Raw genomic sequence first — 25,698 nt, forward strand, 5'->3', positions numbered from 1 at the left:
CTTTTAAAAGGATCCTGTCTTGAAAAACAACTATTATTTTCTTAGAAAGTCACATGGATGGTGCAGCTAGACTCTGGTTTAACAGCAATCCACCCTCTCTTAATTTTTTAATTTGTTTTTGTCTTAGTAATGTGTATAGTTATCTCATATTTAATCAGAATTCATTTTAAATTCTGATTTAAATATTTCTTAAACTAATTTTAAAGATGCTGACAATAATGATAATGATAATTATAGCAAATATCACCATGTTCCATGTTGTTCTAGTTTTATAAAGATATGTTAACTAAGTTTCTTAGTAAAATATCTAAAATATTTTTGGTGAAATTGGAAATAGAGACAGTTTGAATTTTGTCCCTGAATCTGGTCCTCTTTACCAAGTAGCTATTAAATAGCCATTAAGGTCCTCACTTTCATGCAACCCTGGCCTTTTGTTCTGAGAAACTCAGGGTATCTCAGATTTCATCTAATCTAGCCATGACTTTGGTGTTTTAGTTCTCCTATTCATGAGTTATTTTTTTACATAATATTTTCTGAAGTATAAACAACCAGAGGTGTCATCCATTGTCTTATTTACTCCTCACACCAACTCATTGAAGTATGTAAGTTGTATCCCTATTTTTTACAGTATTACTTATTTGAATAGCCTACTGATTTAAATTCATAATTGTTTGACTCTGCAACAGCCAAACTGCTGCACATAACATACATTTAACTTGAATGTGCTTTTAGCAATGCAGGGGACATATTTTATCACTGAAAGTTACAAGTTTCAGGAATAGTTTGATCATGGATCTGGCTTTATTTCTCTGAGATTTTCAGAGCTGGACCCTCCTCTGGGTCTGCTTTGACATAAGATGGAATTCTCCCATGGTAGCAAAATAGCTACAGCAATTCCAGACCTTATATATGGATAGCTCATCATACCAGAAGGAAAGAAAACTTCTCTTCCTCCGTTTGTTAACTGAAAGTCCTAGGCCTCAAGCACAAGGGCCACATTGAGAGAAGGCACACTGCTGAGCCCATCACTGTGATGAGGGGTTGGAAATAGACCAGCTGGCTCATTCTCCCTGGGCTTCTCCAGGGACCTCCCCATGGTCCTCTGCAAGGACTCACAAGCAGAGTCAGTCCCATCAAAACTCAGCAGCTATGGCACAGTAGAGGGTGGATAGATGATTGAAGAGTAGGACTCAGCTTATTTTGTTGCCCTTGTGCACTGTTCTTTTTTTTGATTCATAAATGTTTTGTGAAAGGTGGTTACTATTTCAAACACCTGCATGAGTAAAACCTTTTTGCTATTGGAACACTCAACCCTCCTTTAAAAAAAAATCTTTGGCTATGGTTGCCATTTATTTTGTTAATTTTTGTATTCTTCCCATCAGTTTGTACATTTTTATTCCTCAGAGTTCTGCCCAAGAGCCTTTTCTCTTCTCACTTAAAAAAAAATAAAGTTATGACATTTTATTACACAAGCATGCTTGGCTATGTGCTATGTAACAAACCACCCCCAAAACTCAGTATTCTAAACAATAGCCATTTATTTTTGCTCAAGAGTCTCTATCTACTAAGCATTTCATCTTGCTCCAGCTTGCTTTACTCATCCATAGTCAGCTGGAGATTGCATAAGTGACTGTATTAGTTTCCTATGCCTGTTGTAGCAAATAAAGCAAAGTTAGTGGCTTAAACAACACGGATTTATTATTATTTAACACAATTATCTCTGATAATTATCATTCATATCAGAGTCCAACAAGGGTCTCATTAGGCTAAAATCAAGATGTCTGCAAGGCTATATTGTCTTTAGGGGGCTCTAGGAAAGAACTAATCTCCTTGTCTTCCCAGCTTTGAGAGGATGCCTGCATTCTTCTGCTTGTGAGCCCCTCCCTCCAACTTCAAACCCAGCAATGGTAGTTCAGGTCCCTCTTGCACTACCTTACCCTGACTTCCTCTTCTGCCTCCCTCCTCATGTATATATACCCTTCTGATTATATTGGACACTCCCAGATAACCCAGGGTAATCTCCTTATCTGCTGTTGAGCAACCTTAATTCCCTTTGCAACTTTAATTTCCCTTTGCCTTGTAATGTGACATATTCAGAGGTTCTGGGGATTAGGACATGGCTGTCTTTGGAGGACCATTATTTTGCATACCACAGTGACTCTGTTGATCTCTCTCATCCATCTGAAGATCAGCAGACTGGCTTATTTTGAAAGGCCTTGGTTGGGATAACTGGGCTTTTCTCCATGTGATTTTTCAAGCTGCAGCTTATCTCTTTGTTGAAGTTAGGTTTCCAAGAAAAATTACACATCATCACATTCATTGATTTCTACAGGCTGAAACAAGGCAAAAGATCAGCCCAGTCAAAAAGACTCTGTAATCACCATAATTTATTCTCTAAGCATGCAAAGTCTCGCTTTCTGACCTTCATATATGTTGTTCTGATTGGCTGCCTTTCTACCATCTTTCCCTTGCTTATCCCACTGAGTAGAAGACAAAGTAATAATTTCTTCGTACTTTGGTTTGTCATGGGTGTGGTCTATTGGAAACAAATGGTGAGTGTCATATTTCACTCAGCTTTATTGCCATCTCTTTTATGTATTTTTTAAATAACTATCTTGCTTGTCCCATTGGTGATAAAGGAGCTATCGATTTTGTGTGTATCGTTTCTTCCTTCTCTTCCCAGATGCAGGAAGGATGTGGGAAATCCATGTGGACAGTAGTAGGCTCAAATGCACTGAGGTGGCTTCAAGTAAAGATGCCTTCATCTTAAGCATCTGACTTTAATAACAGGACTGCTGGCTCATAAAATTTTAAGGAAAAGAAGCAACCCAGATGAAGAGTGTGTTTACAATCAGATATTACCAAGTAATGTTTAAGAGTTGACATAATGTCAACTTTATGATGCTTTCCCCTCCTCACATCCGACATCCAACCATCACTAAATCCTAACTCTTCTGTACCTAAATGAATCTATAATTCAGTTATTTCCCACCCATTCCCTTGCTAACACTTTGATCCAAACCACTATTGTTTCATAATTAAATTATTATAATAGTCTAATGAATCCCTTTATTTACCCTTTGGACTACCACAATTTACTTTCCACGTAGTGGCCACAGGAATCTCTTTAAAATACGTTAAATGATATCACTTCCCTGCTCAATACTTTCTCATTGCTCCTCATCTCACTCAGAGTAAACAACATTGACCTACAAGATCTGAACCTTTTCCACTTCTTTGACTAAACTCATCTCTCAATGCTTTCTCATTTACTTTACTAGGTACACTTGCCTCCTTGATAATTGAACTTTTCAGTCTCAGGTCTTTTCTACTTGCTGTTACTTCTTCCTAAAACCATCTTCCCCCAGATTTCCATTGTCTCCCTGCCTTGACATAATAAATGCCTTTTGCTTAAATATATTTTCAGAAGTGTTTCCTGACCCTCCTGTTTATAATTGTGTTTATGCTTGTGCACATGCACTGGCCTATGTACACATGTCCCTCATCCTGGCCTTTTGTATCTCATTTATCGGGTTCCCCACCCCCTCACAGAACAGAGCACTTTCTAACACTGTGTAACTCACTTAGTTTGTATGTATTTTTGTCTCACCCTGAGAATATAAGTTCCATTAAATGCGGGAACTTTACTACAATTTCTTGCCAAGAAATGCACTTGCAAGTAGAAAGAACTTGATAATTATTTGTTGGAAGAATGAGTGAGTGAATAAATGACCAAAATTCTTGAAAGGTATCTTTTTACAAATAGATATTTGTCTTAAAAAACTCCATACTTTATTGTTTTTATCAAGCAAAGTAGTTACTATTTCTATTCCTAATTCTCAAGTCATTTTTAGATTTCACACTAAAAGATGTCATACAGTGTCTGTTAGCATGGGGCCCCACATGGGAGACACCCCCAGACCCCCATTACCTCCACTTTTTGTTTGGTTAGCACCTACTCAATCTTTATTTCCCAGCTAAGGTGACTTCTTGCAAGAAGCTCTCTTTGAATCATCAAATCTGAGATAGGTACTTCACTTCAGTATTCTGGAACATTTATCAGACTCATACAAGTATGTTTTTGCTTTCTTATTTATTTCCCCACCATGCTATAAGCTCCTTGAGGGCAGAGATTATGCATGTTTTACTCGTGACTAAATTCTCAATGACTTGGATGATTCTAACTTATAATAAGTGCTTGCAAATGATTAAATAAATAATATAATTAATTTAAATGTTATTAATTTTCAAAATCAGGAAGTTTTTAAAATGTAATTTTATTAATAGAAAACTGATCTCCTCTAAATACTGATACCAGTTCTTGACTCCTCAAGAGCCCAAAAGCAATTTTGCTTTCCAGATGGAATTATCCTAATTTTGTCAACATGCACATTTGGTCATAATTTCTATGTTTTAAGTAGTCTTGCCTGATTTCTTCTTAAAATACTAAAAATACTGTTGTACTTCATCATCTGTAGATTATTCATTGATACAATTTAATTATTTCATAAGTTGTTACATCAAAATTATTGTTAGGTAAAACTATCACAGTTTTTGGTTTCTCAGTTCTTTGTAAGATTGTGTAAATTATTATCTATTTAGGTTAGGTTAATTGAGTGCCAGCTTGTCCTTTGTGTTGCTTTATCAGTTCCTGGAGGCAGATTTCACATATCTTCTTCCCCCCACCCTTTTTTAAAAAAAATTTCTAGGCATGTCAGTCATTTTAAATTGGTTCTGAATAGGAAAAAAATGTAGAAAATAATCTACATATGGTAAGACTGATGAGTTTTGAAACTTAATTATTTAAAATGAACAAAATTGAGTCCCAACCAGTACACATTTTTGGGACTCCTACTCTGTACATTTATAAAAAGTTGTTATTTTACTTAGCATATGTCTGGAGTTTCTTTCATATGTTCCATGATACTCTGCAATTGCAATTTTGTTTTTCTTAGAATAAGTGAAAGGCAAAGCTTATGAAGTCTCTAAATAAAATTATATTTCATATTGTTATAGTCTTAGTGGATCTGGGTATTTTTAGTGTAAGAAAACAAATAGAGTAATGAATCATTTGCTTAACCTTAATTAGTGAGAAAGAAATTTATGGATACATTTTAAATTTAAGAGTCAGGAAACATTTTTCACTAATTCGCTGAATCATCTTTGATGTCTACATTTAAGAGTTGTGACCATGGCTTTTTTATTCTTTCTTAGGATCTCTGTACACATAAGCATCAATATTAATCCCAAATACATTCCTCCCCCTGCCAAGAGAAGTATATTTGTACAAACTAAATAACTAAATGCCAAAAGAAAAATTTTACAAAGACTTGTATATGATTTACATTGTGGACGATGACTTTTGACAACATCTGAATGGATTTATATTTAAATGAGGACAGTAGAATGTGAAGTAATTGTCAAGGGCTACTTAGCATTGGACAGTCTGATGCTGCAATATAGATGTCTGGAATCCCTATCCAGTGCTTTTCACGTTTAACCTTGTTGATTCTTTAGTGTTCTTCCTTTCTCATAGTGCAAATACTGATGTAAAGAGCTTCCCATTATTTCAAAGATTATTTTTTGTGGGGGTGGTGGGGAGGTAATTAGGTTTGTTTGTTTGTTTGTTTGTTTATGTATTTATTTATTTTGATGGAGGTACCAGGACCTCATGCACGCTAAGCATACTTCAAAGATCCTTTATAGCAGCAGTGATATTTCTCATAACTTTGGTAAAATTGTTTCAAACTCATGACTGTGACATATTAAATAACTAAAGTCCTGTTTAAATAAAAGGATTTACTTCACTGATATCACTGAAACCATGAATTTCATGTCTAATATAAGATTATAAGAGAAAGATTTCATAAGGCTTCATCTTATGAGTGTTACTACTAAATGCCCAAGAAAAGAGTCCATTGTGCTGAGTGACTTTCCAAATAGAAAGCCTCCTGGGATACAGAATGAACCAATGTGCATGCTAGGAGAGCACATATATTGTAAGTGGCAGAGAGATCTTGGCCTCATTGAAAAAGAAAAACTGTTACCAATACTGTTTAGTTTAGCTGCAAATATAAATCATATGAGTATGTTTGCATTCATAATATGACTGCTTGTGTCACGTACTAGATTAAACATTAGTTACAACCTCAACAATAAAAATATAGACTGATACCTCTGTGTGCTATACACTGACCTCCTGGGAAAATATTAAAAGTATTATTTTCTTATAGATAACAACTATTCAGTATAATCTTATATTCTCAAGACTGCATATATTAGCATAAATTTTTGGAGACCTGGCTAAAGAGTTTGTTTCATTCTTTCTATATGCAGACATAAAGATTTCTGTTTAAGTTTCCAGATCCTGGAATAAAAATGATAGCTATGATAGGGTATAAAAGCATTTAAAGCTCCTTCCATCAAGAGATGGAGTCTGTTTTTCCAACTCTGCAATCTGGGCTGGCTTGTGACTTTCGCTGAGTATTAAAGTGAGGCCTAAAATCTTTAGCCAAGGCCTCTAAAGACCGGTAGCTTCCTCTCATACCTCTTGGAACCCTGAGATCATCATACTGTCAGGAAGCCTGGTGTAGCCTTTGAAAGAATGAGAGAGCACCTGGAGAGGAGAGCTCCCATAGGAAGTCCTAGACTTGGGAATGAGCTGTCTGAGGCAAGCCTAGTGCGCAGCCATTCCGTGAGATGAACACAGCCCTATGAGTAAATTCAGTCAAGACTAGCTGAAGAATCACCCAGCCAATGCTTAGAATTGTGAGAAATAGTAAGTCATTGTTGATCTATGTCACCAAATCTGGGGGGCTCCTTCCTTACAGCAACTGGAAATTCATAAAATAGCCAACATCTGTGGTGCACTTACAAATGCCTAGAAATGTATGGATTGTGCTGTTTATCTGTCTATCGGTCTGTCTAACAATCCGTCCATCATCTTAAGTGTGCATATACTTCTTTCCTCCTGGCATGTTCTACATGGTTAACTGCATAATTATTCAGTATCTATTATATTCTGTCACTGAATCTCTATAGACCTGACTTGTGGTAACATATCCTTATTGGCTTTTGTTCTCATTTTGTTCCTCTTATGTTTCATAATATTTTATATCCATATTTAAAAGCTTAAGAAACTTGGCTGTCTGGATACATCATGTTTTTAAATATGCTCCATTTTATTAGCTGTCAGTGAAGTTCTGTTGTACTCATTAAATGTGTCATTTTGTGTCTGAGGTTGCAAAGTTCATATATCGTTTATGAAAGTCATGACTTATAGCTTTATAGACTAGCTCATTTGATAAACTTTTTTCTGTTTCCTCTATTAATCTGCTCTTTTGTGATATATTTTAATTGAATTTTTGTTTGAAGGATATAATAAAATCAATACTTCTTAAAAACAGCAAAAAAAAAAATGCCAAGGAAACACTATTAATTTATCTGCTATATGTTCTGTAAACCTGAATATCAAAAATCTGGTAATGTGTGCAAATTGGAAGTCCTTTAAAAGAATGGCCATATTACATATTTAGGTTTACAATGATATAAACACAGTGATATTTTCTGTGTAAATATCTGTGATTTACAGGATACAGTTTGCATACCTATGAATAAACTACGTAAAAACAAACATAAAGAAACATTTAACAAACATACTGACAAAAACAACAAAATTGTATAGCAAAGTAGAAATATAATGTTAAATAGTGACTGAATTTATTCCCCACTTAAAATCATCATCTCAAACAATCCTAGTTGTGGGCTTCTTTATTTAGTCCTGGTGGCTTGGCGTGGATTTGCACATAATTGTTGCTTTGTTGATAGGTGAACATAACTCTCAAAATGTTGAAATTCAATAATGTGGTATAGCATTGTGAAATATTTATAATTTAAATGAAATTATAGTGATTATGTAGAAACTTATAGTAAATGTTTATGTTTATTTCGAGTGTTTATGGCTATTTTATCACACACAGAATATATGACATCTGATAGCAAATTGATGATTTCTCACATTACAATTTTTGTGAAATGGTTACATATGAAATCTGAGAACAAAATCATTAAAAATACTATTTATAATAAAAAGCTCTGTGATATAACCTAATTTTCCATCTCCTCTTTCACCTCAAACACACACACACTCATGCATGCACAATTCACATACGAACAACTACATCCACCATTATTATTACAGAGGATGAGAGAAACTTCCATTTAGTGTAACTAAGGAACTAACTAGTGGATAGCAAATTAATACAAAATGTTTGAAAAAGTTACTGTAACTACTTAGAAGAATATTCCCAGTCTTTATATCTACCTATCTTTGAAGCTGGCAAGTAATATTGTATTTCAAATGCCTGCATATTGTATAAAGTATATAAATATACTTTTATTGTGTATTTAATCTATATGTCTGTTGACCTTGATTAAAGTCATTATTTATAACTAACAGCTATTTAGTATATTCCAGGCACAAGGCTAAGTAATTAACATTCAATATTCATTTAATTCTCCCAAACGGAATCTTCACCTGAAGCTAAGAAAACTGAGTCACACGGAAACTAAGGATTACTCAATATTGTGGTTATTGATGGAACTGAGATTCAGATTATGTCTGGCTATCTCCAGTAAGATAGTTAAGTTCATATTTGGAAATGTAAGTGTATTATAAAATATGCATTTGAAATTTAAGACTAAATTCTACATAGATGAACATAATTCTGTACCCATATATTTTTAATTTTCCTAAATATGTTTTATCATCAGAATCATTATACATATTTGTGTATATGTTAGTTTAAAAATTATAGCATATTTATTTATTTTCAAGGCATTAACATTACAGCAAATAATAGAACGGAAAAGGTCAAAAATAGATTCTTTTTAAACTTCCCAGGCTGAATTTCAAATATAATTCCATACAGAGGGTAGATTTTTTCAAAATATGATTTGGGTAAGGTTTTCTATTCAAAACATTAGCTCTGGATACAAAGCCCTTTTTTTAGCCAACCAAGTGGGTTATGTTGGATTGGGTAACAGAATATTTTAGAATCAGTAAATACATTTTTAATTGATTATTCTTTGATTTTGCTGATTTTGAAATACTTCTTCCTTAGATTTCCTTCATAAAAATTACAGAGTCCTCAGTATTGGTTGTAGTGTCTTTAGTGTTTGTTTCATCCCTGTTCTAACAAAAGACAGACTGAAAATGCATAAGCAGATAAATTTGGGGGGTTATTTTATTTTTCCTATGTTGGGAAAATTTTTTAGTGGTAAATAACTTTAATAAACTATATACATTACTATGCTATGTATTTTCCTTTTGTAATATCCTGCATGTGAGAAGTTACAAAAGGATTTGTAGGTAATCATGCGTTGTAAGTAAATCTCCCGTACATGACTAGTTAAGACCACTGACTTGATACCATATTAGAAAGGCAAACCTTATCTAGAGGTAATCTTTCATATTTCCATTGTGCATTGGTGAAATGGAAATATTTATAAATATTATAAGAAATATGCAGATCACCAGAGAGCAGTGATTTGTGATCTATCACAATCAAGGAAGGTTGGAAAACTAGTTTTCCATAAAATCAGGCTTAATTTTTTAAATTGCTGTTTTGCTTTTCCTTTAGCTTTAATTGTAATGATGTGATATGGTAATTTGCAAAGGTTAGAGCAGAAAATTTGAATTGAAGACCACTGGTAAAATGTATTATTTCTCTTAATTTGTTTCTAGAGTCTATTTGAATTAGCAGTTAAACCAAGTGTTGAATATGATTATTTTATTCCTTGGATGTGCATGGGACATAGTTGGCCCCTGTTTAATCTCCAGAGGTTAAGAACTACGATAATTCATATTTCTGATTATGCTCCTTGCCCACCTTGTTTGCAGGCTTTAAAATGGAAAAATGTAACTGATTCCTGGTATCTTGAAAAATGAGATGTGAACATTCACATGCGTTTTCATTGTATGGCTTAGGCACTTAAAATTAATGAAAGAAAAAATTGGGGGATGTTTAGAAGAATAAATTCATATTCAAATTTATATTAATGAATATATTAATATATGTTAAATAATATATAATTATTTGATGGTGATATTAATCTCATATCCTAAGTGGAGTAAAATGGGCATAAATAAATCTTATCAGTGAATGGCTAATTAAATAAGTGATTGAACACATTCACGTATAGATATTTACGTTAACCTTATTTCTATTAATACATTTAGTCTATAATCATTTTCATATCTTCTATTAGAAAGCCACTATTCTAGGCAATATTCAACATACAAAAATAAATCATAATTCCTGCCTTCAGTGAGTATAATGTGAAAAATTATGTATGTACACAAGTAACTATGACAAAATTAAAAGTAGATCTATTAAGGAGATTAATGAATCAATGTGGACATTCAAAAGAAATAGTAATTATTTCCAGATAAGAGAATAAAAAATCTCCTTTATTTCATGAAGGAAATACTATTTGAATAAGGCCATGAAATGTAGGTAGAATTCAGACATGTTGAGACCAACAAGAACACGCTGGGCTGTGGAATATATTGAGTAAAAGCATAGAATTATTATCCTCAAGGATGCAAAGGAAGAACTTCAGATGGTCCAGTTTGATTGGGCTGCATGTGAAACAATGGGACTGTTAGTTTGGAAAGGGATGTTGGTGCAAGATTTTGGAGGTCTCTAAAACCAGAGTAAAAGTAGTTAACTTTTTGTTCATTGAAGAGCCATTAAAGTTTCTTAGTATGAAATTAACTTTATTGCTTCAAAATTTTAAGATAAAGTAACTGAAAATAAAAAATTTTAATGTGAAAAAATTTATTACAGTGGAAGTACATAGAGTCCTTTATCACACTGTGGGAACCTTCTTCAAGAAGTTCGTTCTTAAGCAACTCTCCTTAACAATGAATTTTAAAAGCATACATTTGTATGTTACAGTGGCATTTCAAAAACATCCAGGACTCTGATGTAGTAGATATAGTGTAGGTCAAAGTACCTACATTTTTAATAATTATACCTACTAATTCTGATGTGGTAGGGGCTGATCTATGCTTAGAAAACCGCTGTTTTAGGCCATTAGACTCTTCATTGTAGAGAAAAACTAAATAATGCATTGTAGAAAAAAACATACATTTGAAATTATGAGTTCTTAACTCCTCATCTGGCTGGGATATATATTTAAAAATGATTATTAGCAAATATTAGTTCACATAAATAGAATAATTCTCAAATCAAATAGAAATCTATTTTAACAGAAGAAGAAATAGGAGGGACATGTCATTATTTATTATGTAAATTATGGAATGCTTACTATATTGTTTTCATAAATTAAACCATTCTATCCTAATAATGACCCTGTGATGTAGGCATAATATTTTCTTCATTTGACAGATGAGAACACTGAGTTTAGATAACTTGCCTAAAAGTCACAGTGCTAAATCCAGTACACAAGCCAGGCAGGCTGATACCAGACACTGTTCCATTAACCAAAACAAGATTCTGCTTCTTCATGTAAAATCCAGTGTGCTCCTTCCTCTCCCACGCTCAATAGAGAAACAAATGTGGTATGTTTATTTCAGTTCACAAATGAAAGTACATGTAGCTTATCAAAATGTCTATTTTCCTACCTCTAAGAAGAATAATAATGTTGGTGTATTCTGAAGGTGGGTTCTCAGGTTATTATTTCTTTCTATCTATTCTTTGTTGGTTACATTGATTTACATTATACCCTAATAAAACAATGAAATTTATAATGTGTATATTTATTGCTATAGTGAGATAGCAAATAAACTCTTGGGTTATGCATTTTCATGTACTGAACAGTTTAATCAGATTGAAAGGAAGAAGGTAATATACTTCATATATATCAATGTGCTTTCATAGCTTGAAATGGAAAGAAAATTTTCATTTATTACTAATCAAGTTTGAGAATGTGGGAAGGTGACATATTATAAATCAACTAATAATGTGTGTGTATTTATTTTACATGTTCTTTCCTCTCATAGCAGACTTACTTCAGTGGAATCATATTTGACTAAAATAATTGTGTTTTTATGCACTTTTATGTTGATTAAAATTTTAATTAAACATTTCCAAGACCCATTAATTACTTGGCTCCCTTCAAGTTCTCCCGTCAGAAATTAAGCAGCACACGTGATTAGTTAAAAATACAGTCTCCTTGTGACACACTAATCAGCATTAACATTTCATCAACAATTCTAAAACAAAGTAGGTGTTTTTCCTTTTATTTGTCTTTAACAAATTGGAGAAAACAGAACAGCTACCACAGCGTGTTTAGAATCTTCGGGTATTTTGTGGTACTATTCCTTCATTTTCCATTCCCATGAAGGAGAACAAAATTGAAGAGCAGGGGAACGCAGGGTTCAGAAATAGAACCACAGAAATTAATGCCCTGAAATCTGCCAGAGCCGGCACAGGCAGTAGAGATCTGCCTCTGGGATAGAAATCCCCTTTGCTGTCTTCTGAGAGTCTCCTTTCTTTCAGTGCCAGACTGGCAGAACACTGTTCAGGCGTTCACTCTTGATTGTCCCTATTTTTCAAGCAAATTTGCATAGTAGTTATTCATACTGATTCATGGTTTTCCTTTTAACAAGTTTCTTTCTCCTCCCAACTTTCCTTTTGGCAGCCTTTACTATCCAGTTAAGTAGGAAAAATAATGTCCTTGTGAATAGCCCTGAAATCTGATCTTCGAGGAGGGAAAGAAATCTTTCCAATTTCAGTTCATGTAAATAAAGATGTGTAGACTTTTAACATACTTGGCCCTTAAATAGAACAAATCCTAGCCTTTTCCTGCATTAACGTTTGTCTGATGGGTAACTACATTGATCTGAGCTTCTAAACACACACTAGAAAGATTTTACATTTGATTAATTACTTTTCTTCCATGTTTGCAGAGGGTCTGCTTAATATTGCATTGGACCAGCACTTTTCATGATGCAGATTCTGTTCTTTGTCTTTCAGAATTTTTGTTACTGTCCAATATCCAAATATTTCAATTCATATGAATATATGATATTTTCCTTTTTGGTCATCTTTATTTTTTAAATCTCTTCTCCTTCCATAAGATTATGTATTTTTTCTTTTTTTTTTTTTTGCAACACTTCCCATTGCTGCCATTTCTTTTGCAATGAAATACATGAGATTTCAAATGTTCTTGACATATTTCATAATTAAGCAAATGCCCAGAAAACATGAGCAATAATTAGCAACCCAATGACTTAGCTTAAATGATTGCCCACAACTGCTGTCACTATGAAAACTTAGCTTTTTGTTCACATCAAGTTCTTAAGTCACAGTTACAGGACCAAAATTAGCTTGATCGGAAAAGCAATGTTTGATTACCTAATAGCTGATCAACTCATTATATTCTACCCGCCTCTCTCACTTTTCCTACATGTAAGCTTTAGTTAAAATGTTTCTCAATTATGAAAAAAATTCAAGTCCCTTTGGCTAAGTTTTGCTGTAAAAATACATCTTTACACTCATTTGTTTTAAAAATGTAGACTAGAGTGTTTTAGGATTTAATGGAACCAGGAAAAGCCATGCTGTTTTTGTGATGTAAGCATGCTGTTCACAGTAATCTGAATTTAGGTTTTATTCTATAACAAATTCTTCTCAAGTAATTGGTTATTTTTTTTAAAGAATTCTATACTTTTCCAGAACAGTTTTATTGATCTAAAGAGTTGATGGAGTATTAAAAAATCTTAACACTAATTCATTTTCACATATTTTAGAGAGAAAGGTAGATGACAGATTGTACAAATATGTTTAAAAATCTCATACTTAGTGGGATATTTAGTGATTTGTACAGAATTTCAGTCTGTTAATTATGCATATTTTTATACATAAACCACTTAAGAATCTTTCTCCACTAAATTAGGATTTTTAAGTATAATTTTTCATGTGTGCTGATGTAGTAAAATTAGAAAATAGCTTGCATTATGAGTATTAAGAAATTATTAACCATGAAACACAATTTTGCAAATCTGTATTCATTTAACTTACAACAATTGCATGGAAGGCAAAGGCATTTGAAAGTAAAAACTATTTTTTTCCATTACAGTTCAAAAGATTATGCTTATTTACTACCACAAACTTTCTCTTTTAAACTTTTCTAAATTACTAGAACCATTGTTTATATGCACAAAGATTGAGGGGAAAAGTTCCTAAAAACTGTTACTCAGTGAAAATGGAAATCATAGAAATGAAAAATATTGATGACCAGCTCAGCAAAACTTGCCTCTTTTTTAGAGAGAATTTTTCTTCCTTCCTATTTAAAAATGTTTATTATTTTACCAAAAATATATAGATGCTAAATAGAATACAGAATTAATTCAACAGCTGTTTTTAATTATGAATCATTTGAACAATGTATTTCCTCTTCATTTCTGCTCTACTGCTTTCAAATTTAAAGACAAGCATCACTCGTTTTTGTTTCTTTGCTTACATTCAAGGAAAACAACACTTGTTTTAAGTAAATTTGTAAACATTAAAACTTTACTGTCTAATTTTTAATTTATAGGTGCCCACAGTCATGGAGTACTTATCTCTTTTGTTTTATTTTGTATTTCAGCTGAGCAAGGTAATGTACTTTTTTTTTAAGCAGTGATCTGTCTCTATCACAAGTTTACTTGGATTAGCTACCCCTTTCCCTCCTTTGTGCAAGTGTGGTATGTTTGTGTGTGTGTGTTTGTGTGTGTGTGTATAAATTAATTAGGAATACTGCAGAATAAGTTTTCTGACATACTTTGGCACTTAAAAATTTTTATATGATTTACATTCTTACTAACTTTAAGAATAGGCATGTTAATTTATTTGCTATTGATAACAAAAGTTAAATATTCATGTGGAAAGAAATATGTATTAGTCTTTCTTTGTTTGAAGAATTATATAGAAATAGATTATAAATTTTAACACCTGCCACACTAAGTAGCAATCACTGAATTGTTTAAAAAAAAAACTACCAATAAAATACATAGATAGGATCAACAGCATTTTGAATAAAAGCTGAAAGTAAATTAAACTTTTCAATGCAATTTATTTTTTCTCTCTAGCCCATTCTCCTAATGATTCCAAAATATTTCACTGGATAGATTTCTCCACCTACTGAAACTTCACCTTTACCTGTAAAATAATTGTGAAGGAATGAAACATGAGCTTTAACTATCAAAAGAGTATGACTTTGTGACAGATATTTTACTTAGCTTGATTGTGGTGATTGTCTCAGAAAGAATACATATATCAAACTATCATATTGTAAACTTTTAATATGTACAATTTTCATCTGTCAGTCATACCTCTGTAAAGCTGGGAAAATATTATTAAATTTTAAAAAATGTTGGAAATTTACAAGAGAAAATGATAATAATTAAACTAGAAGGAAAAAAAAATCCTCCTTGTGGCAGACAGCCTGCTGAATATGTTGTGTCTGCTTTCTCCTGCAGACTCCTCCCATTCCTGGTCACATCAAAACACAGTCAGTCATAAACATCTAACATAGCTGATTTACATGTACCTGACCACAGTGTCAGGCCTCCTTTGATTATTCCAGGAAACTTACTAGATCGATGGTTTTAGATCAGGGGGAAAGAGATTTAACGTTAAGAGCTCTTGAATGTAGTTACGAAAAGTTGACACAATTTTAATAATACTTTTGATATAAAAGTTTTGCCATGCTCAGGGATATATTCTATTTGATTCTTATTTTATGTTGTTGTTCAATTGTTTCTTAACTATGAATTCAGTTGTTATAAAAGTGCCATTCTGTCCTTTGAATGTCATAGTTAGGTGTCATAATTATGTTTCATTTTTTCTTTTTTTTTAGTTGAAGTATAGTTGATTTACAATGTTGTGTCAGTTTCAGGTGTACAGAAAAGTGATTCCATTATAAAGCTATATATATATATATATATGTATATTATATATATATATATGTATATTATATATATATATTCTTTTAAAGATTCTTTTCTAGTATGGTTTATTACAGGATATTGAAAGTAGTTCCCAGTACTGTACAGCAGGACCTTGTTGTTTATCTGTTTTATGTATAGTAGATTATGCCTGCTAATCCCAAACTCCTAATTTATCCCTCCCCAACCCTTTTTCCTTTTGGTAACAGTAAGTTTGATTTCTGTGTCTATGAGTCTGTCTTTGTTTAATAAAAAAGTTCATTTGTATCATATTTGAGGTTCCACATGTAAGTGATATCATATGGTATTTATCTTTCTCCTTCTGACTTACCTCACTTAGTAGGATAATCTCTAGGTCCATCTGCAAATGGCATTATTAGATTCTTTTTATGACTGAGTAATATTCCATCATATATATATATACCACAGCTTCTTTGTCCAGTCATCTGTCAATGGACATTTAAGTTGCTTCCATGTCTTGACTATTGTAAATAGTGCTGCTATGAACATCGGTGTGCATGCATCTTTTCGAATTAAAGTTTCCTCCAGATATATGCCAGGAGTGGGATTGCTGGATCATATGTTAAATCTGTTTTTAGTGTTTTAAGGAGCCTCTATACTGTTCTCCATGTTGGCTGCATCAATTTACATTCCCAATGACAGTGTAGGAGGGTTTCCTTTTCTCCATACCCTCTCCAGCATTTGTTATTTGTAGCATTTTAATGATGGCTATTCTGACCTGTGTGAGGTGGTACCTCATTATAGATTTGATTTACATTTCTCTAATAATTTAGTGATGTTGAGAATCTTTTCATGTCCCTATTGGCCATCTGTATGTCTTCATTGGGGAAATGTTTATTTAGGTCTTCTGCCCATTTTTTTGATTGGGTTTGTTTGTTTTGTTATTGAGTTGTATGAACTGTTTATATATTTTTGAAGTTAATCCCTTGTAGGTCTCACTGTTTGCAAATATTTTCTCCCTTTCTGTAGGTTGTCTTTTCATTTTGTTTATTGTTCGGTGCAAAAGGTTATAAGTTTGATTAGGTCCCATTTATTTTTGCTCTCATTTCTTTTGCCTTGGGAGACTGACATAAGAAAACTGCTAAGATTTATATCAGAAAATGTTTTGCCTCTGTTCACTTCTAGGAGTTTTATGATGTTATGTCTTATAGTTAGGTTTTTAAGTCATTTTGAGTCTATTTTTGTGTATGGTGTGAGGGAGTGTTCTAATTTCACTGATTTACACGCTGCTGTCCAGCTTTCCCAACACCACTTGCTGAAGAGACTGGCTTCTCCACTGCATATTCTTGCCTCCTTTGTTGAAGATTAATTGACCATAGGGGTGTGGGTTTACCTCTGGGCTCTCTAGTCTATTCCATTGATCCATATGTCTGTTTTAGTGCCATGCTCTTTTGATTACTGTAGCTTTATAGTATTGTCTAAGATCTGGGAGGATTATGCCTCCAGTTTTGTTCCTTTTCTTCAGTATTGCTTTGGCAGCTTTGGGTCTTTTGTGATTCCATATAAATTTTAAGAATATTTGTTCTAGTTCTGTGAAAAATACCATCAATGATTTGATAGGGATCACATTAAATCTGTAGATTGCTTTGGATATTATGGCCATTTTAACAGTATTAATTCTTCCAATCCAATTCTTCCAGTCCATGGAGAATGAGGCTGCTATGGCGGGCCTGCCCCTTTCTTCTGGGTAGGTTAACAATGGGGCTTCAATGGCAGACCTGGGCTCATTCGGGCTTTCTTCACACAACCATCATAAATGCATCAATGTTTTATAGTTCTCAGCGTATAAGTCTTTCATCAGTTTGGTCAGGTTTATTCCTAAGTATTTTTTATGTGATTTAAAAGGGATTTCTTTCTTTGTTTTTTTGACTTTCTTTTTCTGACATTTCATTGTTAGTGTGAAGAAATGCAACAGAGTTCTGTAAGTTAATCTTGTATCCTGCTACCTTGCTGAATTTGTTTATCAGCTCTGGAAGTTTTTGTGTGGAGTGCTTAAGGTTTTCTATACGTAGTATCATGTCATCTGCAAATAGTGACAGTTTTCTTCTTCCTTTCCTGGTGTATTAGGATGCCTTTTATTTATTTTTCTTTTGCACGCCTTTTATTTATTTTTCTTTTGCACACCTTTTATTTATTTTTCTTTTTGTAAATCTCTTTGGCTAGGATTTCTAATACTATGTTTAATATAAGTGGTGAGAGTGGGCATCCTTGTCTTGTTCCAGATTTTAGCAAGAAAGCTTTCAGCTTTTCATCATTGAGTATTATGTTGGCTGTGGGTTTGTCATAAATAACGCTTATTATGTTGTGGTATGTTCTCTCTGTACCCACTTTGGTAATCAGAGTTTTTATCATAAATGGATGTTGAATTTTATCAAATGCTTTTTCTGCATTTATTGAGATGATTGTGTGGTTTTTGTCTTGTCTTTTCATGTGGTGTATCATATTGATTGATTTACTTATGTTAAACCATCCTTGTGATGCTGGGATCAATGCAGCTTGATTGTGGTGTGCAATCTTTTTTATGTGTTGTTGCATTCAGTTTGGTAATATTTTGTTGAGAATTTTTGCATTTATATTCATGAAAGATATTGACCTGTAATTTTCTTTTTTGGTATTGTATTTTTCTGGTTTTCATGTTAGGGTGATGGTAGCTTCATAGAACGAGTTTGGGAGCATGCGCTGGAAGTTGAACAGGGTCTCCTTTTTGCTCCATGGCTGTTAAGGACTTTTTGAGGGTGGGGTCTGCTCCCCAGTTGTTGGCATAGAAGCCCTTAGATCCATTTCTTAACTGTAGTGTCAGGTATGCTGGATTGGAGTACTTCTGCCAGGAGAGGAGACACTAGGTATACCTCCGCAGGAACTGTCCACCAAGAAGTGCTCTCTGTGGTGGCACCTGTCACCTGTTTTGTAGGCACACAAAGTATGCTCTTGTTGGCACCACCCTCAGACCCACCTCACCCATGGGAATGCAGGCAACTGGCCCAGATTTCCCTCAGGTGCTTTGCATATTTGTTGGTGCAGAACTGTTGAGGTCAGGCACCCGGACCTGTCATAGAAGCTACTGAATCAGCCCAGACCCCAACCAAGCCTCCACATGTGCTATTGCTGGACCTGCCCCAGCTATGGGAGCACCAATAATCCACTCAGATGTCCCAGAGGCACCGAGTTTACAAAGTTGAATAAATTCGTGGATCGCAGTCACTGGAATGGTTCAGATTTTAGCCCCACCTCTGCGTGTGGGCAGCCCACAGGTGCTTGCACTCTCCCAGAGCTATAGAGGTGGAGCCACGCCCGCTGTGAGCGCACGGAGAACAAGTCCGCTGCAGCGGGCCTGCCCCTTTCTTCTGGGTAGGTTAACAATGGGGCTTCAGTGGTAGACCTGGGCTCCTTCGGGGTGTCTCCGCACAACCAACCCCAGTCCTCCTCGCAGATCTACCCTCTGAAGCCAGAGTTCCAGCACCCCGCCGCTGCGTGCGCCTGCAGACATGCGTCTGGGGCTGGGGAGTTTAGGAAGGTGGCACAAACCCCCTGTGCTGGTCTCTCTCTGTTCTGCCTGCTGCAGGCCAGCTCCTACACTCTTCTCTGAGCCTGAGTCTCCCTTTCTGTCCCGGCTGATCTCCCTGCAGGTGGAGAACTTCCCAGGTGAAGGAATATTTCCTTTTCCACATCTCCCTCCCAGGGGCACAGGTCCCATCCCAGTTCCTTTTTTTTTCCCCCCTTTTTGTCCTACCTGGTTATATGTTGATTTTTCTTGCTATTTTGATTTTACAAGATACTCTGTCAGCATTCAGCAGGTATTCTGTGAGAAGTGTTCCACATGTAGTTTTCTTTTTTTTTTTTTTTTTTGATCATTGAAAAAATTTTATTTTCTAAAAGCAATTTGCATTATAGCCCCTAGAAACTGGAGTCTGGTATAAACATTTCATGACTTACGTAGATGTATTTTTGATGCACTTGTAGGAGGAGGTAGGCTCCACTTCCTTCTATTCCACCATCTTGATCCAATCGATGTCCTTAAATATGCATTTTGTATAACTTTGAGTTAATGTACCTAGAATATGTTATAATTGATGGCTAGCAAAAATGAAAATGCTTACTTTGATAGATATTTGGGATTATAACATGTGGTAACTGTGATTGAAATGTAAAAGAATGGTATTTTTTCAGAACTTTGTCCAAAATTATTTGTTTTCCTTTATGGAAAGAAAAGGATGGTGATTTTAAGATATTTGGGATTATATTGCAAAAACAAATATGGTTTTCCCTTTTTTTTTCAATTACACGTAAAAAAATTTTTAAGCTACTATTTGCTTTTGGATAATCAATGTATGTAATGCAAAATATCTCAAAGAAAGTACCTATTTCTCATTCCAAAGTGATTGAAGCCACCGTTCTGTTAGCCAGACTTCATCAGGGAAGGATGGGCACTTCTGAACAGCCTCTGGGGTGCTTTGTAAGTCTTTGAAGTATCATTAGAAGGTATGTGGTGAGGAATAAGGTTTCACTGTTCATGCTCCAGGCATGAGTCAAAATGGGAGAGGAATTTTCTCTCTTGCATGAATACCCTTTTGAGATTGTATAAAGTTATACTTAAAGAAGCAAAGCACCGCTCTTATTTCAATTTTAAGAGAGAGGACAGAAGAGGAAAATGCAATGTAGGATTTATACTGATGAATTCTTTGCCACAGTTAGTCTTAGGTTCTTAAGGAATATTACACTCTTTTCTGAGATTACAAAGTGAACAAATTATTTGAGAATTTAATGGGGAAATCAATATATAGGTAACTTCATTCTGTCAAGAAAAGGTGTAAAAAATTTTAGAACAGTCTTAAATTCACAGCAAAATTGAGAGGAATGTACAGCCATGGCTCATATGCCCCCTGCTCCCACGCATGTGCACCTGCCCCTCTTATAACATCCCTCGCCATAGTGATCCTTTTGTTACAAGTGATGAACCTACAATGACACATGATAATCACCGAACTCCATTCTTTCCAAATAGATATTTTTTTGCCTTATGCTTCTAAAAGCTATAGAAGGTAATTCATGCTAAGATATTAAGATCACTTTGACAGCTTGGTAGCTAATAGTTCTGTGGCCAGCATGGAAGAAGGGACACCAATTAGGATGTTATTACAGGATCCAGGAAGAGATTTTGCTGGGCTGGATGACAGTGGTAGCAAAGAAGGTGGCATGTCTTGAATGTTAAATTTTAAAATGGAGTCAGTATTCAATATAAGATTGAAGCATTTTCATTCCTTGAGCTACTAGAGGAGTTGAATTGATGGAAGAAATTGCCAGTCTTGTTCCTGTGGCTGTTACCCTATGCGGATTTGAAGGTAGTGGGTTTGAAGCACAATTATTTGAACTAAGATTAATATTTTTGTCCAAGAACATTAATCCTTTTGTTTGAATGATGAATGCAGTGAGTGTAGTCTGGCAAGGAGAAGGTCACTGAGTACATGAAAAGCCCACCAATCAATGGAGGAAAAAAAGCTAAAATTTTAGATGGCACAACTAACTTTCTTTAAACTTGTAAGTCAAGACTAGACTACACAGATGATCTTTTTAGTGTGGTGAAGTGAAAATTGCTTGTAATAAAAAATCATGAACCTCTACTTACCATATATTAATGTTTCATTTTTATGGCTAATTCTCTATGGAATAGCAAAAATTTTGGTCTGCAAAACAGCAATTTCAGATGCAGTTAACTTTCTTGATAATAAATTTACTTGTGAATATTCACAGTCTTTTTGGCATCATCACTACTCAGGAAGCTGTATGATCATTTAAATTTCTTCATAAAGCAGCAATATTTGAAGGCCTTTTGCTATTCATTATTTGTCTTAAGCTGACTTCTATCTGTGATTATCTACACTCTTCCACATTGATAAGTAAATTGATTAGATAACATTTCCTGTTATCTAATATATTTTCTTATTCAATTATAAACTCTATAGCCACATACTGCATTAAAAGAAGAAAATCTAAACTATTCTGAACAATGTGTATATACATTTAAAATGTATATTTACCACAATTTAAATCATAAATCCAAACACTAAACTCTGAAGTGTTTAAAAATATTGATTTAAAGTTACCACATCTTTAGTTTATCCATAGTCTATAAAAATATATATCCAAGATATGGACAAGGAAAATAAAACCATTTGTGAAGTAGGAAGAGAATCCAAGAGAAGTATTTTATTTATTAGAAGTATAGGATAAATGCTAAAATGTAGTAAGATTGAGAGCTGTATACAACTTCTCTGAAACCCATTGCTATTTGATGCTTGTTTTTCTGTATTTTAAGCCTTTGGGAGGAACAATACAAATACTCCTAAAAGTACTCAAGCAAAACGTTATCAGTAATTGGAGTGGCTATTTTCTTTTTCAGTAAATAATGAGGAGGTGGCCAATGAAGTAATATAGCAGAACTACCAAGAAAGAAGGTAAATACTGGCTACAGTGGCAAGAAAAACAAACCAAATAATGTATGTTCCTGATTCAGAATAAGAAAGTAAATATGATTATCGTGCACTAAGTATTTTAGCTAAACTCTTAAGAATTAAACCTGTGTGTGTAGTATTTCTAGACCTATGGTAAAAATAACCAGAAAACAAGCAAAAACACAATGACAACAATAACAACAAAAACACAGTGGCTTTGAATGCTAACTCTGCAGAATTGACCCATCACTTCATCAGTCTAAAATTAATTCCTCTCATTTGGAAAACTAAGACAATATATATGTCTCATGGCTATAAAAGAGATTGTCTCTCTAAGTCTTTAGTCAGTGTGCTGTGCACAGTAAGCATTCAGTAGAGCTTTGATTTCCTCTTTTCTACTGAGATTTTATGGGAACAAAATAAGATTATTCAAACAGAAGTTCCCAGTATCTACAGTAATAATATTATATTTAGCACTACTATATAATAGGCATTGGCTAGATTAGATGATATGATATCCTTAATCTTTGTAACAACTTAAAGACAGATATTATCTTGATTTTAAAGAGATGAAAAGAGGTTCCGACTGGGTAACTAATTTTCCCTAAATTACTCAGTTCACACACGAGTGGCAGAACTGAAATTTAGGCTTGGGGGTGCTCTTCCAAAGCTAAAACACTTTTCACTATGTTATACATCCCCATCACTTGGTAGCAACATTAGTAAATCGTTATTTAAGCGTTCTGGTGAAGCATGAAAGGCTTCAAGTAAGAGTCAGCAACGCAGTTACTAAGTATTGTGTACTGTTCAAGTATAAACCAAAGCTTCAGAAAACCTGCATACATGCACGTGTCCTCCTCATCACCACCTCACCCCCACACACACCAAAACCCAAGAAACATAAACTTTTGTTAAGGGAAATAGGCTATTAAATGTTGGTCTCTCAAATGGAATTCCACTATGTTATAGTTAGATTTGTCATGCTAGGGCTGAGTCCCAGCAGAATATTTTGCTTTTGCCAGATGGCTTCCTAACAGAGTCTACCAACTAGAGGCAATAGAGAGAGATTGGAAGAAGGGAAGTTAGCCTTCCTATTTGCTTGGTGTTCCAGGCATCGCTCCCCTGGTACTTGTTCTTTGTCTCCACAGCAGCAGTTGGTCTCAACCTCTAACTTCTGTAGGCATTTCCGGACCAGCCTCATCACACCCTTTCAGAGACCCTCCTCCAAACCACTGAGAGAGCAGCAGCCAGGCTTCTTCGTTCTGATATCCCCCAATTTTCTGTCTTTTTGATGTAGGGATGATAGCTGCTTTGGTAGCACCTACCAGTGGAATACCTTAATATTTCTTTTCATCTATTTCAGCATTACAACACCCAACACCCGTATAAACAACTCCCTTTGTTAAATTCCCTCTGTTGAAATATCTAGCATGGTTTCTGTTTTTCTAATTGGACCCCAGTGAATACAGTTACAATAATTTGTGCAGATAAAATTCATTTACATTTTAGAAAAACCTAATCAGATTTGTAGAATTTAGATAAAAAGATCTATACATGGATACACTTTTAAAAACTAATGAAAAACAGACACAACTATGAAGTACAACGTCTCAGTCTAGACAAGTTGAAAATAACTAGGGCAAGCCCCAGGGTACTGCAGCAGAATCTTCTCATCCACTACACCTGACATTTCAGATTTACTCTTCTAAAAAGCAAGTCACTGAGGTGTTTGAAGTTTCTAGCATTGTTCTTTGAAAAGAACTGTTGGAAAATATAGTTTGTTCAATAGGGACTTTAAAGCATTTCTAACTTCTGAACTTCACTGTATAAACGTTCATGATCTGGTGAACTCAGTAGAGATCTGAGACTTGAGAGTTGTCACCCTAGTGTTAGGCAGTGACTGTGTGACTACAGACAAGTCACTTACCCTCCTCTGTGTCTCAGTTCTTCTCACCTTACAGGGCATTGCCAAATAACAGTGATTTCCTAGGTAATACAAGATGAATGTAACATTTCTTGTTGCCATCTCTAAGTAACAACATGATCGTGGTAGTCAAATTTAATTTTAATCTGCTTTATTGCTTCTAGAAATTCAGAATTTTTAAAAGTGCAACATATTATATATGTAGTATATAATAACTATTATTATTTGAATGGATGAGTATGTGTGAATATATACGTAAGCTATGCCCAGTTCCTACACACAGATAGGCTGACTGGTACACAGGGCAACGCTAATTTAAAGATTTGTATAGTCATCTCTGTAGTCAAGCTACATGGAAATGTTTACAAGATGAATGACATTAGACACTTTACTCGGGAATTTTTACTTAATCTATTTACCTATATATTACATGGGATCATAATAGTGTTCTAACTCATGCAGTTATACAGGAGATTAAATGAGATAATCCATGTAAAATGCCTACCAGAGTAATGACACACCAGCAAAAGCTCTATAAATGTTAAAACTAAAAGATCATATGTCTGCAGTTAACACTGCAAAAAGATGTAACCAATAAGTTTAACTGAGTTGGCTAACCAGTAGGTTTTCTTGATTGTTACTTTATTTAGCCTAGACAATATTTCTGAATTGGAGACAGTTTTTTACCATGGTAGCTTGATTTTTCCAGATGTTCCAACTTCTTTTTTTTCTTAATATCTTTTGCAAAACCTTCTAAGTCAGTCTTTATGTGCAATCTACATTGTTCTTTTTAACACTTGTAGTGTGTTCCACAAAATGGATATACCATGGTTACTCTTCTACGTCATGCAAATTGCCCTTTTTCTCCTCCTCCTCCTCCTCCATCCCTCCCTTTTTCCTTTCCTCCCTCCATCCCTTGCTTTTTTCCCTTCTTCTCTCCTATCTGTTTATTTTTCACTCATAAATAATGTTAGAGTAAGCATTACTTTATACATATGTTTACCTGATGATAAAGATAGATTTCTCTAGGTATGTACATTTGAAATTCAAGCTATGCCATAAGCTGACTTTTCAAAAGCTTGTGACTTTATAAGTAAGTCATGGAATCGTTGATTTTTTTCACACTCTTACTAAGATAAGATGTATTTAAATTATTTGTAGTCTTGCCAGTTAGATGAATGTTGCTTTAGCTTAACATGAAGCTAACCGCTTCCTTCATGTTTATTGGTCATTTGCATTTTTCTTCAATGAATTACACTACATCACTTGTTTTTATAATAGAGTATTAAATGTGCTGATAATATAAATAATATGGTAACTTAGAATTATTAGAAAATCAATAAACAGGC

At 34.2% G+C, this 25,698-nt stretch overlaps 1 protein-coding gene across 9 annotated transcripts in view; it reads left to right on the forward strand.

Moving 5' to 3' along the window:
• EPHA5 (EPH receptor A5) overlaps positions 1-25,698 on the forward strand; it is a 313,192-nt gene that overhangs the window by 174,394 nt on the left and 113,100 nt on the right. The window contains exon 6 of one of the 9 annotated variants that reach the window (XM_032459358.1): positions 22,374-22,428. The exons of 7 other annotated variants lie outside the window; for them this stretch is intronic. In XM_032459358.1, the coding sequence (XP_032315249.1) occupies positions 22,374-22,408 (35 nt within the window). In that variant the 3' untranslated portion in view covers positions 22,409-22,428. Of the gene's footprint in view, positions 1-2,683; positions 3,591-22,373; positions 22,429-25,698 lie in introns of those variants that run through there. One more of the 9 variants, XM_032459345.1, reaches the window with a different exon arrangement.

The sequence above is a fragment of the Camelus ferus genome, chromosome 2 (assembly GCF_009834535.1).
Source record: "Camelus ferus isolate YT-003-E chromosome 2, BCGSAC_Cfer_1.0, whole genome shotgun sequence".
Classification (NCBI taxonomy): Eukaryota; Metazoa; Chordata; class Mammalia; order Artiodactyla; family Camelidae; genus Camelus; species Camelus ferus.